This window comes from Polypterus senegalus, chromosome 14, assembly GCF_016835505.1.
Source record: "Polypterus senegalus isolate Bchr_013 chromosome 14, ASM1683550v1, whole genome shotgun sequence".
Taxonomy (NCBI): domain Eukaryota; kingdom Metazoa; phylum Chordata; class Cladistia; order Polypteriformes; family Polypteridae; genus Polypterus; species Polypterus senegalus.
The window spans coordinates 104261656-104276904 of NC_053167.1; the positions used below are offsets into that span (position 1 = coordinate 104261656).

The 15249-nt window shown below is 36.8% G+C and overlaps 1 protein-coding gene across 1 annotated transcript in view; it reads right to left on the reverse strand.

The window, feature by feature from the left end:
• Nucleotides 1-4667: 4667 nt before the first annotated feature.
• The window catches only part of LOC120514374 (ATP-binding cassette sub-family D member 3), a 78840-nt gene continuing 68258 nt past the window's right edge, over nucleotides 4668-15249 (reverse strand). Inside the window, exons 20-23 of the mRNA XM_039734709.1 lie at nucleotides 11515-11634; nucleotides 9364-9468; nucleotides 9072-9128; nucleotides 4668-5260 (exon numbers count right to left, since the gene is read on the reverse strand). Coding sequence (XP_039590643.1) covers nucleotides 5183-5260; nucleotides 9072-9128; nucleotides 9364-9468; nucleotides 11515-11634 — 360 coding nt within the window. The 3' untranslated portion in view covers nucleotides 4668-5182. The remainder of the gene's footprint in view (nucleotides 5261-9071; nucleotides 9129-9363; nucleotides 9469-11514; nucleotides 11635-15249) is intronic.

The window sequence follows — 15249 nt, forward strand, 5'->3', positions numbered from 1 at the left end:
CACAAAAGACCCATCCACATAAAGGTTCTGGAAAAGACCTTTGTTTATTTAGATCCTTTACAGACGCAATACATTAAAGAACCATAAAAAGATGGTAAAGAGATTTGTGAAGTTCCAATGGGTCATGGTTTTAAAAGCAGGTTTTCCTAATCTGTTAGTGGACTGATAGGTAGCCTACCATACATTAAAGATTTCATTTTTTTCTACGTAGTAAAAAAATTTTCAAAGCAAAAAGAATCAACGTCATATGCAAAGAACCCTTCCTAGAATGAAATGGTGCCTTGTCCAATAATGGTTCTACAAGGAACCACACAATCCAGTAAAGAACCACAAAGTGCCATTAAAGAAGCATAACTTTTAAGAGTGAGAGGACCTGAAGATGTGCATAATACGAATGTGTGCATGTGGGTCTTGTGATGGTCTCCTGGAGGACTGGGGCAGCTCAGCAAACCCCTGCACTTTACATCCATGTAATGGAATACATGGCATTGTCAGTGAGTCAGCCAGCTTTGAAACACGTCTTTATATTTAAACTCGCATCCATCATCCACACAGATTCATTTAGATCAGTGTACCATTCTAAAATTCTTAAATATACTGTACATTCTTTTATTATCTTAAAAGCAAATTTTTAACCCATCAGAAACGGCTTCAAAGAAATGAATCTGCATGTTCATCCATTTACTGAATCCACCATGACTGCTGTTAGGGCACAAGACAGGAACCAGCATTCGACACAGCCCATCATAGAGCACACTCACTCATTCCGTACCTACTTATTTCTGGCCTGTCTGGTGTCGCTTTACCAGATGGAAGGATAACTGGGGTATTAAGAAACCACACCAGACACAGGGAGAACGTTCAAACTTCTGACAAACCGACTGGGCGAGTCTCCTAGAGCTGTGAAGCAGCTCTTGTAACTCTGGTGCTGCCAGAAATGAAGAAGACAATTTTAGAGATAGCACCCCCTCTTGTTCTAGCAAATTATTACTCACCTCAACAGAGAACTTAACGAGATCCTCTGATGCATGTGTGACTGTATGTAATGTGATAGGTGAAAGGGTAACAGCAAAAACTACTGAACGACCATATCTGAGATCATGAGCAATGCGTGTGTCTGTGTGTATATCCACTTTAATAAAAGGATATGTGCCTGCGTGTCTGTCTGGTTGGTATGTCTCTTATCATTTCAAAAGATGGCGCATCACAAACATTTGTGGCAATAAAATGCAATGTATTCCAACAGATGGTGCATTACAAACATTTTTAGCAATAAAATGAAATGCGTTTGTCATTCCAACAGATGGTGCATCACAAACAATAGCACTGCTTTTATGAATCCCACACTAAATGACATATAACAGAGACATAAGTATTGCATGGTGCACTGCAAATATTAACATCAAGGTCTACGTGGATTATTTAGATTTCAACCTGTTCTAGACAGGATACAAACACACACCAGCGGTTGTGTTTAGGTACACCTGTTCAACTATTTATCAATGCAAATATCTAATCAGCCAATCACAAAGGAGCAACTCAATACACTTAGTCATGTAGACATTGTCAAGATGACCTGCTAAAGTTCAAACTGAGCACCAGAATGGTGAAGAAAGGTGATTTAAGAGACTTTGAGCGTGGCATGGTTGTTGATGCAAGAGGGGCGGGTCTGAATATTTACTGGGATTTCAACACACAACCGTCTCTAGGGTTTACAGAGTATGGACCGAAAAAGGGAAAATATCCAGTGAGCTGTGGTTCTATGAGTGAAAATGCCTTTGGCTGTGCAAAGAGACCAATGACAAAATACAAACAATTGACAAGTAAACTGGGGCATTTCTCACTCGTGTTTTACTCTCCAAAAGGCATTTCAAGTAAGGGTTTTGTTAATCACCACATTTCAGCTTTGGGTTTTTGAATTATCATATAAATACAAAGAAAAGCAGAGGACACCAGAACACATGTGCAGTCTAAATCAATCTCAATCTCTGACCACACATACACTCTAATGTCTACACTTTGTTTTTTTTTCTTATTACAATGCTCTGATCTCCTGTTAATAGCATAGCTGCCCGGATTTGGAATGAAACATTAGCATGAGCAGTGAGATGAAAATCTGTGCTGTGCTTCGATCAAGTGCACTTTTCCACAGCACTGTCCACACTATTATGTTATTTAAAACTTAAGACATTAGTCCCCATTTTGCAGATTTTATCCACACTATCCTGGCGTGTTCAACCCTAGAAAATGGAGACTTTTTAAAATGCTCACCAGAGCCGTATGCCTTTGTAATGTGGATGGGTGAAAACTTAACCTTGTCAAAAAGCAGACCTAATAACACTCTGATTTGTTCCTACTTATTACATAGCCCTTCCCTGACTGGATTCTGCTCATTACGTCAGTTTAATTAATCAGCCTTCACGGAAGGAAACCATATTCCAACACAGCTGACACAGAAGAGTTGCTTTCCATGGCAGTTGTGTTGCATACCTGTATGCAACTAAAATGCATTTCGAGAGGTTTGATTTCTGTATACATTTGGAAAAGGCAAATAATTTACTGGTCACTACAGTTTTAAAATAAATCCCATGGCCAGAAGCATTACTGTCCCTTCAAGGATTGTTCCTTGGAAGGCCTAGATTCCAAATGGAAAATGCTAATACTGTAGTTAGTCTTGCCAAACTGCCAAAATTATATCAAAGGGACATAGTCAAAAGATCCTATAAACAAAAAATCCATTGAACTTCATGCTTCTCTTGCCCCAGTAAAGGTGAACATTCAAGGTTCCATAGTTGGGAAGACAATGGACAAACCTGAGTGTCGCTGAAGAGCAGCAAGAAGCAAGAAGAACCTAAATGTTCACCTATCTCATGTGCCAAACCACACTAGGATGATCCATGCGAGTTTTGGAAGAGTGTTGTATAAACAAATAAGATAAAAGTGGAACCTCTAGCATGATATGAAAAGATGATGTGAAGTTCCAAGCCAAAGTATAGACACACCTGGGAAAATTACATATTTTGTTGCCATTTAAAGTAAACAATAGTACATACAGCCTTGACAGTAAAGAAATTAAAACAATGGCATTTTTAGGTAAATGTTAATATTATGATTTATTTGGTGAACTGAAAAAATGCACAAAATAAGAGCAAAGGTGGCATTTGCAAAAGCTTCCACCTCTTTCACCTGTAAGGTCTCAGAATTTGTTAGGTCACTGATTTGCACTTAGCTCATTAGATGTTAGTCTGGCCAAGAACTGTTAAGATGACAGTCCCAGAGCCCAATAAATTCTTTTTGACTCTTCAAACGTTGTGCAACATTCAACAACCAACTGAAGACCTGAAAATTAAACTATTTGATGGCTACAAAGTAGGGGAAGGCTATACAAAGACAGCAAAGTGTTCCACTTAGCAATTTTAACAGTCTTAATGGCAGTTAAGGGGAACCATGGAGGTCAGGAAAAGATACACATAGGCTAGAAAAATGACAGACAAAATGGCTTATATACTGTACTGGAAGGCAAAGCAAACATATAAATGCAAGAGACCTGCAGACAGACTTGAACAAGAAAGCTGTGGTGGTGCACAGCTCTACTTTGGAGTGCTACCTACACAGACATGGCTTTCATGGAAGAGGCATCAGAAGGAAACCTTACCTGTGATCAAAAAATGTCTTGCACATGCAAAATAGTATCTGCATAAGAAAGAAGGTATTTTGGAAACCAAACCAAGTGCTGTGAACAGATGAATTTAAAATTGGAACTCTTTGGCCACAACCACAAAAAGGAGAGGCATTTGAAGAAAACAACATCTTACCACTGGAAAGGAAAAATTATATGAAGCTATTTATATAGTGCCTGCTCAACCACACTAACTCTGTGGGCAAATAATAATGGAACATGAAATGGTACCAGCATAAATACTGAATGCTGCATATTAGATGGCACAAATAAGAGGCATGGAGGTTGGGATAGTTTTGAAAAGGTTAGTGATGCTTTTCTTTAAATTTGCCTTTGACCACGGTCTAGAGATTGTACTTTTTCCTCACTGTCATTCTAATGAGTACCATGACACTGTCTAAAATCAAAAACTAATGCATTCTAGGTTAACTGATGACTTTCAATTGGTTCAGTGTGAGCAATTACCAGTGATTGTAAGCTCTGCTATATAACTGCTCCTCTATCCTGGCCCAGTTCCTACATTAAGCCTGATGCTTCACAGTTTGTAAGTTTTAAGAATAGATAAACAATCAGTGTATCTTTGCAGACAATGTTGTGTTTTGACTAAAGAAAACCCCAAAGCTACCAGTCCAATTTACATATCTGTGTCAACCCAAAACCTTCATGCAAGTCACTCAATATACCTTTGTTCTTCCTGTAAAATATATCTTTAAAGCACTGCAGCATATCATGAAATTTTAAGTTTTGTTGGATAGAGACAAATGTAAAATATTCAACTAAACAACTAGAAATTCAAATTTCATAAACAATCACCACCAAATACACTGTGTTAAAAAATTAAGAAAATTCCCTTGTACAAACAAAGAAATGAGACCAAATCATTTAAAATATTTTAATGAAAATCATTGTGTGATTAAGTTCATGCCACCATATAGAGTGCATTCATTCCTATGTTACTGCAGAGTGCTGGGTAACCAACTGTACACTATTTTCAAAAAAACTGAAATAAATTTTATTGTAAAATGGATATGATCAGTTTAAAGATGAGAAGATAAAGGGTCATTTCATTTCAGTGATTTTTCTGTTAATTGAAAATTAACAAACGTGCACAATAGAAGAGGGGATGGAAACAGTGGCATGGCATTTTGTTTCTTTACAGAAAGTATTTTAGGTCCTGTTCATTTCATATAAAACACTATTACAGGAAAACCGTTAAATAGATTTAGCATGATACGGACAAGATTACTGCTATAATTAGTTAAGGTCAATGTGCCATACTGTTTTTTTAAGCTCCAGTGAATTAGCTGGAACATAAAAATATGGAACAGATAATATAAATTCCAAATATACAGTAATTATCTAAACATTATAGATTATTTTAAATACAGTAGCATCTAAACAGACATTTTCACTAATTAAAAAAGTAACTTATTTTAATTTACAACTTTAGTGCAGGATTTAGTTGATTTTGATAACAAAACATCATGACCTATGGGAGAGATTTTAAGATCCAAACTCTACTGTGTCTTCAGTAATTTGCTTGAACTCGTAATTTCCTCTTCCATCCATGTGCAGGTAGAACTAAAAACAAAAGCAGAATAGAAAATTGCAAATAACACTTACTAATTAGAATCACAAACAGTACTTAGCAATAAATGCGATAGGAGACTGTCAAACGTTTATTTCATGGCATGAGCTAATTATTTGAAACTTTAACATTAGCTGACAAAATATTCTATATTCTCAACATTTCAATTCACATAACAAGCTGTGTGTGTGTGTATATATGCAAAACCTGCGTGGATTTTATATATATATAAATATATATATATATATATATATATATATATATATATATATATAAAGTGCATCCGGAAAATAGTCACAGTGCATCACTTTTTCCACATTTTGTTATGTTACAGCCTTATTCCAAAATGGATTAAATTCATTTTTTTCCTCAGAATTTTACACACAACACCCCATAATGACAACGTGAAAAAATTTACTTGAGGTTTTGCAAATTTACTAAAAATAAAAAACTGAGAAATCACATGTACATAAGTATTCACAGCCTTTGCTCAATACTTTGTCGATGCTTGGCCAGTTTCGCCCATTCCTCTTTGCAGCACCTCTCAAGCTCCATCAGGTTGGATGGGAAGCGTCAGTGCACAGCCATTTTAAGATCTCTCCAGAGATATTAATCGGATTCAAGTCTGAGCTCTGGCTGGACCACTCAAGGACATTCACAGAGTTGTCTTGAAGCCACTCCTTTGATATCTTGGCTGTGTGCTTAGGGTGACTGTCCTGCTGAAAGATGAACTGTCGCCCCAGTCTGAGGTCAAGAGCTCTGGAGCAGGTTTTCATCCAGGATGTCTCTGTACATTGCTGCAGTCATCTTCCCTTTATCCTGACTAGTCTCCCAGTTCCTGCGCTGAAAAACATCCCACAGCATGATGCTGCCACCACCATGCTTCACTGTAGGGATGGTATTGGCCTGGTGATGAGCAGTGCCTGGTTTCCTCCAAGCGTGACGCCTGGCATTCACACAAAGAGTTCAATCTTTGTCTCATCAGACCAGAGAATTTTGTTTCTCATGGTCTGAGAGTCCTTCAGGTGCCTTTTGGCAAACTCCAGGCGGGCTGCCATGTGCCTTTTACTAAGGAGTGGCTTCCGTCTGGCCATTCTACCATACAGGCCTGATTGGTGGATTGCTGCAGAGATGGTTGTCCTTCTGGAAGGTTCTCCACTCTCCACAGAGGACCTCTGGAGCTCTGACAGAGTGACCATCGGGTTCTTGGTCACCTCCTGACTAAGGCCCTTCTCCCCCGATCACTCAGTTTAGATGGCCGGCCAGCTCTAGGAAGAGTCCTGGTGGTTTCAAACTTCTTCCACTTACGGATGATGGAGGCCACTGTGCTCATTGGGACCTTCAAAGCAGCAGAAATTTTTCTGTAACCTTCCCCAGATTTGTGCCTCGAGACAATCCTGTCTCGGGGGTCTACAGACAATTCCTTTGACTTCATGCTTGGTTTGTGCTCTGAAATGAACTGTCACCTGTGGGACCTTATATAGACAGGTGTGTGCCTTTACAAATCATGTCCAATCAACTGAATTTACCACAGGTGGACTCCAATTAAGCTGCAGAAACATCTCAAGGATGATCAGGGAAACAGGATGAACCTGAGCTCAATTTTGAGCTTCATGGCAAAGGCTGTGAATACTTATGTACATGTGCTTTCCTCAATTTTTTTATTTTTAATAAATTTGCAAAAATCTCAAACTTTTTTCACGTTGTCATTATGGGGTGTTGTGTGTAGAATTCTGAGGAAAAAATGAATTTAATCCATTTTGGAATAAGGCTGTAACATAACAAAATGTGGAAAAAGTGATTAAGCTGTGAATACTTTCCGGATACACTGTAAACTTGGCGTAAAGCCACGCACATTTCCACGGTAGAATGGTCAAACTATTCTAAATGCCATAGCTGTTTTAGCGTTGTTACTCTCACTGCACCTTCTTCTTCTTCTTTCAGCTGCTCCGTTAGGGGTTGCCACAGCGGATCATGCTTTTCCATATTATTCTCACTGCACCACTCAGAGCAGCTGATAGGAAACAAATTATCGGTATACAGAATCAAGCACATGCTGCCTCAGCCATGCTTCCTATTTGAACTGCTTCTCACATGGCAAACGCTTCAAAACCTTTACTGTACGGACCTCGCGGTTCAAAAACAGTTACATCCCAAGAGCTCTAAACGCAATCAATCACTCCATCAACTGCTCCTTGTAGAACTGTTTGTACTTATAAGTACAATGACCTCGCTGTAAACTTGCGATACAGTTAAAATAGTGCACAACCTGAGCCACTTTATAAAGCACATATTTACATTATCTCTGCCACTGCATTGTGAAGGGGGTTGAACAAACGCTAAGGAGAAGCGGTTGGATCATCTGCTGGCTTATATATACACACATACAAACACACACACACACACACACACACACACACATATAAAGAATCAGCAGTTCCAATGTACAACCTTCTGGTACTGCTGAATTCCTCACCCCATTATGGAGTCTGAAACCAATAAAATAATGATGGAGCCATGGTGTCTTACAATCCCACTGCAACATCTAGAAATATTAAAAGTACATTGTATAATGAATGCTAACGCTTCATTTAAAATCAACTCATTGAGAAGAGATCATGGGCACAGATAGAAGTTGGTTAAAGTATATTTTGCTCTGAGACTTTAAAGCATTTACTCACCCAGAGACAGATACACTGAATAATTTAACAAGCAGTGTAGTAGCCTGCAGCACTTTTTGGAACCTTTGGCTCTCAATGATAATTTGTAAGTGAGTAAGTGAGTAAGTATTGATGAGCTGAGGGGAACTGAATGGCCTATTTTTGCTAAATATGTTCCCATGTTTTTAAAGCTGGGTATTATAACATTTCTGAGTTTAAATGAATTATGCTGATGACTCCAGAAATTCAGTTAACAAATTCTAGATATACAATCTTTCATTTGCAACTAAAAAATTGTTCTTGAAAACATTCAGACATGCGCAAACCAAAAGTAATTAAACAAACTATTGGTTCATTCATTAATGGACGCTAACATCAAGGTTATTATAGTTAATGAAAACTAAAATCAAAACTGAAATTATTATTAAAAAAAATTTTCATAAACTGAAATAAAATAACAAAACAGAAATGAAAAACTAAAACTAAACTAAACTATTAAAATAGCTAGAACGTCTAAGTGAAATAACATAATAATTAACTAAAAGTAATTTTAATTTTCGTTTATGAATGAATATTCTTGCTGTTAGTTTTTAACCCAAAGATTTAACTTTTAACTCTAAACCTGAAATTCATCCACTACGAGCCACCTGCACATATTCATCCAGTGAACGGCAGCTAGTAATGGAGGGTGAGCGTTCACACAGCATTTGCGGTGACAGAGCAAGCAGATAACGCGCCTAAAGCGTGTGGAATAGAAAGCAATTTACGTGCCACATGCTGCCTTTCTTTGTGCTTGTTGTATATATTTTGGTGGTCAACAAAAACTTTATCGTATGGACAAAAAAATCACAAGTGAGTAACGCTTCAGTTTATTTCTCAGGTGCCTGGTTTTTGTTGACAGTAATTCACCTCCCACTTCGCACATGAAGTATAGAGAAAGTATAGTAATCATGAAAAAACTCTTGACGTTTCAGACCTCCCCGAGTTCGAAAATACTGTTTTTTGTTTATGTCCGATGAAAAATTTGGTTATCTGACTTTATTGCTAAGTATGTGGCTACAGTAGTACTGCCGTAGCAAAACTAACCATGTTAACCTTTTGTCAAATAATTATTCCGTACCAAAGCATTATGTAGTTCACATACCTCATGATGTTTCCATAATGACTTTCTATGAGACACTGTAAACAATGTTATTCCAACCTGCAGAACAGACGCAAATGTCCTAATTAGAATGTGTTTTGTTTATATTTCAATATAAAATGTTGGAAAAACCTAATACATTTTTTCAATAATATTATCTTTCATATACATTTAACTGTTCAGAAGCCAAGTCTGTGCTTATATAGGTTTACTGCAGTACTAGAATTCTGTACTTTAAATAGTCTGAAAATAAATTATTATACACATATAAATGTTTAGAGTTGTAATATATTACCTTTCTACAGTGACTGTAGATGTAATCTTCAACATCAACACTTACTGCACTAGTACATTCATCCAAGATGGCAAATTGTGGTTTGTGGTAAAACAGTCTTGCCATCTGTAACAAAACATTTTATAGTCACATCTCCTTCATATCATCTGTTGTTACTGTTACTTCTGAAGAAAACTGACAGTAATTTTTATTGTCTTTATGGTTTTATCTTTCAGCTGAAAGTTACAATTTGTTAAACATTTGCAAATATTTTGAAAATAATAAATTCTCACGCAACCCTTTCTCAATACAGAACAGCAGAAACCTTTTTTGAAAAAATATTTTTATTCAGGACAGCATAACTGAAAATGAGACACTTAAAAAAAATCCCATATAAGATTTAAGTTTAATTATAGACTTTATTTGTTCTTCAACAGAATTGGCCATTGAAGACTTTCAAGGATCTTAAGACAGCTCAAACTAAAATGAAGAAATACAAGTAACTTAAAACAGACTTGAGTTCAGATCACATTAAAAAGCTATTCATACTGTTGTTTTAGGCATTAAATTAAATGTAAGAAACATGTACCTTATTTTTCAATATTCAGTATAGGCAGTCCCCGGGTTACGTACGAGATAGGGACTGTAGGTTTGTTCTTAAGTTGAATTTGTATGTAAGTCGGAACAGGTACATTATTTTAACAAATGCTATTGCTGACCGACTGTAACCAAGTGCTCTGCCAATGAATGATGGAGTTTCACCTCACTCTGATTTTTTTTTACTATTTCTACTTTATTTTCCATGGTGATGGTTTTTCTCTTCTTTACTGTATTACCAGCACTTGCATCAGATTTGTGTTTCAGAGACATTGTTGAAGGGTGAAGACAATAGGTTAAGATGAGCTCTTCTGCACAGCACTATACACGCTATCACAGCAGGAAGGCACCCCTCGTCAGCATGTCTGGTTACTGATGAGAGACAACTTCCTGCTACGTACGTAACAGTACAAGCAGGCTTGCTATTGAGAATGAATGGGGGCGCTGAAGACCACACAGTCATCTCCACTTGCATATAGTATGCTGCCTGCAGCGTCCGCCCACCGAGAATGAACAGGGTACAGCCAAAGGCGGATAGTGAATCGCCCTCCACTGCCCCCATTCAACAGGCAGCCACCCGAGGCACACTACAACCCTCCGTTCAGCCACAACCGAGTCATCGCTAGCAGCATCAAAAGCCGCCTACCGAGAACGAAAGGGACAGCCGTTCGAGGGACACTGCAAGGCTGTGTGCTGGATGGGCAGAGAAACATATCCATCCGCCCCATCCAGCTTCTGTCCAGTCGGGAGCAGCAGCTGCGGCGGTGTGGTGGGCGGCAGTGAACCGCCCCATGAAGCCTCCGTACTGCACATGAGCAGTAGCTGCGGCCTCGGTGACTATGGAGCCCAGGTCACCGCTTGCCGCGCACCCAGCCGTCCACTGAGAATGAATGGGGTGCGGCCCCCACCGCCCCATTCATCAACTGGAGCCACCCGAGGGACACTACACTGCGCGAGCAGCAATCGCCTCCAGCCACCGCTTGCAGTGTCCCCAGGCTAAATATGACAGAGCAGCAGTTATGAGGAGTCTGCATCGCGTCCCCCAGACAGATGAACGAGCAGCTGCGGCCCTGTTCGTAAGTCGTATGTCGGATGTCCATAACTTGGGGACTACCTATACTGCTTTTTGAGTAAGAGTTACTTCAAAAATTTATATTCAGAAATTTCCCTTTAGAATATTAAAAGCCAATTGGTATTTTAAAATAAATTCCTATTTGAACTGTAATTTTGATTTTTTTTAATCACATTGATTTACTTTTTTAAATTTTATTTGGAGAAAAAAACATTCCATACGATCAAGTCTAACTTATACAACAGAGAAGATAATATTAAATACAATCAAGATGAACTTAACAAATCAAAATTCAATTTCCACTGGTGGTAAAGAGAGGAGAGCCAACAGCAAGGGCAAATTTTTAAAAAATAACAAAGAATGTAGAATGTTCTTTTACCTTACATAAATGCTTATTCTAAAATGTGCTTCTAAAATGTTCAACTTTCGCAACTCTTTTACTTTTAAATTCAACCTATATTTACAAAACACTATGTGACAACTAAAAGAAAAAAATATCTTACAGCCATCCTTTGTTTCTCTCCTCCACTGAGGACATCCATCCAGTCTTGAACCGTATCCCAGCTTCCTTCCCGATCTAGGATGTGGCCTAACTGGACATTATCCAGATACTCTTTAAGCACCTATCATGTTGAAGAGCAAAGACACAGAGCTGGTAGGTTACTTCTTAGTAGGGCACCTTAAGAATCGTATATACTGTAACCTATAAAGTAGTATTTAAAAAGAAATCCAACCACCACCTCAAGAATACTTAGAAACAAAGTTTTATACAGTACTTCAGTTTATAAATGAGTCTGAGCTCATTTTAAAAACTGAAATTTGCTCAAGCAGCACACTGTAGTTGCTGTTGATGTCTCTGAAAAGCATATACATTAATAATAAATTTAATAAAAAATACCTATATTGTACCTATTGAACTTAATATGAATTCCATGTGTTTCATGAACAAATAATAACAAGGTTTAGAAAAACCAAATTGGAGAGATCGTGATTAAAAAAAAAAAAAATCACAACAATGCTACATGAAAAAAAATAAAAATGCAAAAAACGTGTTTCATATTAGGCTTAAATTATTGAATGTTGGAGAATCTGTTATGGGCTCAGTCAGGGCAATCCTTATATTAGGAGCACAACAGCAGCAGATATCTTCTGTTTAAATGTACTTTTAAAAGATGGGTTCATAGATTGCAAACATATATGTAATTATTTTAAGTTACACTTTTATGTTAATGCATGTAACACTTATCCCAGAGGAACCCCAATATTAATTATCAACAACCTGAACATTATGCCCTGAATCCCTCTTGTAATGTACAGATACTTGGCCTGTATTTAAAATGGTCATCATCGTCTCCATTTTACAAAATGGGACATTTAAAATCCATTAGGAATTTTCTCAATAAATAAATGCACATTATCTACTCAAAATTTGATTAACTGAAATTACAACACATTTTAATGTGTATTTGCTTCGTGCTGTAAAACTTACTACACCATACTCATTGAATCACAATAGTTAGTGATGCAAAGAGCAATAGTGAAATCAAGAGTGAGACCTGCTGGACATTGTGAATTCTATCTGGAGTATTATAGAATAATAAGACAATACAGGCATAATTTTTTATTAAGATAAAAAAAATGAAATAGTATGTTATTGAGCTTCTGTTCCTGTGCATCACTATTTTCTTAGGGTTTCCAGCTTACATACAAGTAATAAAAGTTCTACATTTACACTAATTTTTCTGTCTAAACTTGTTCTTTCTGATATTTGTAAAAGAAGAAAACTGAAATTACTACCTACAGAATGTCCTCAGTGTTAATACTTCTATCATGGCTGCTTTCAAATGGAGCCCAAAATTAAATTACGTAACTTGATATATGTACATTACTAATACTTATGCAAACATCCTTTCAGATGTTGGCTATTATTCTAAATACAAGTTATCTACAACAATAGGATTCAACAATATTTGTGTCACAACTATAACATTTAATGTTAGTTACAGAAAATTCTTTTATTTTAAATTTTAGACATTTTAAGTAAAGCAGCTCTTACTGAATCAAACATACATGCAATCATTATTCTATCAATAGCTAGTACTTTTTAAAACACATTTCCTAATAATATAAGACTTGTTCTTTTCCATTTATTTATTCAATATTACTGCTTAATATTTACATAAACTATGAAACTACTACTGTACTACCAGCACCTTCCCTGTCCTAAGTTTCCTGCTTTCCTACTGTCTAGTTTCAACCTTGATTAACCAGTGCATTTATTATTCCAAAGCATATTAACCTTCTACCTCTAATCAAACCAGTACCAGAGGTATAGCTCTAATCTCCAAAAACATGCCTTAATGGCCCATAAACCTGTGCCTCTCTACCTACATCAAAAACCGAGCTACAGTATGTACTAAACCTTCTAGTCTCTTCTGTCTTACTTGGACTAATATTTGCTTTTTAAATTATCAATAAAAGTGACAGGTCATTTGAATAATAGAATACATGAAAATGTCAGCTTTAATAATTATGACAAGTTTTTTTTTCTTTTATTTCAAATCAAAACCTGAGAAATGAGACAGAAAGCTTACAATGGTCTCAGGTTGTGAGTCTGAATAAGTTACCATAGTTACAATACAGCTGAGAACACTTTGTTCTTAATATGTTGATCTATAAAAAGAAATCAAAGTACAATTTTGTAAAAGAATAAAATATAAACTTTTTATAGTCAAGGCCTTTTATATGTAACAACATTCTACTTCTACAATTACTCTAATTGCTGATAAGCCAAGATCTTTAGGAGCTAAAATTGACCCAAAAAATGTGTTTGGCTTACTTGTGGGCCAGAGCTCAAATTTCTTTTTAATCTTTATTCAATTCGAGTGTATGAAAAAGACCTGAAATCTTTATTTGGAAAAGAATAATGACGACAGGTACTTTACATGTTATTGAACTGTATCAGAAGTATAACTCTATCACTGTAACTTATTTCCCAATTAGGTAGATAACAGAAAAGTTGTTATTCATTATGCATCCAACGTTTCCTAATAACAAAATTAATCCAATATCCAGTAAAGTGTATCAAATACCTAATTAGAAACTCAGCAGTATTCATAAAGAATATCCAATCATAGAGCAGTCTTCAGAGTAGAGCATAAGTGCTATATAATACATATTGTGAGATATCTCAGAGTTGGGGGATACCCACAAAGACATCTCTATGACACTACAAAGTAATACAGCATGAAACAACTTGCTAGTGTCTTTCAGTGTTCACTTTCCAAACAATGCAGCTGAGCAATTTTTTAACTAGGTACACAAACTCTGCTCCTTTAAAACCAAATATCAAGACTTAAAGTGGATTCTTACGCACTGGTACAGCATACTGGCCTTATTCCATTTTGTGCTGCAGCATACCAGGATCTCCTGCTCTAACCTTAAAGTGGACCAACAACCCCCAAGCTGTCCAATCTAATGTATGTATGTATATCATAGTGATCAAAGCTCAGAGGAGGACCAAGAAGATGACAAAAATACCGGCACTTATTGTTTCCATTGCAGGCACTGCTGAAGATTAAATGTTAAATGTATGTTGATTCATACTTTTATCTAAGACATCTAAAGGCTTCCTCCAAACAATACTTCATTTACTGTACCATGACAACAAAGGAATCTTGCATCTATTTTTCAATTTCATAAATTGCTCAAAATATGACTTTTTTTCTAATGCCACTGTTGCCACTCCTTACATACAGTGCCAGTGACCTTTTTCTGCAGTATCCCCTACTTGTCTATTCATGCTACTGGTTCTGCCTCACACTGTTCACCTGTGGTGAGAGGCAACACAATCTGTTCTCGCTTTTATCAACTCAATAGCCAATCCAAGCTAGGACGCTTACTGAGATTACCAGCGGCCAATGAATTTAACAGAGTACTGGGTCTTTTATGTTCTGCTCGTTAAGTGCTTAATCATCTCTCTCTCTCTCTCTCATTCACACAAATACACACACATACACATACAGCTTCTATAAATAGCTCTTCTGACAACATTTCCCCCCCATGGTCAGTGTAACCCTATCAGAATTCTTATGCTAAAAATGCTACTGCTTCCAAGTCATTTCTACCAAACTAAAAATTGCAATATTAACCCACACATGCTTTTGCCACTTAAATATAAAAAGCAGCCCATAAATATGCAATTTCCAATTCAATTAAACTTATTTCTATGTGCACTT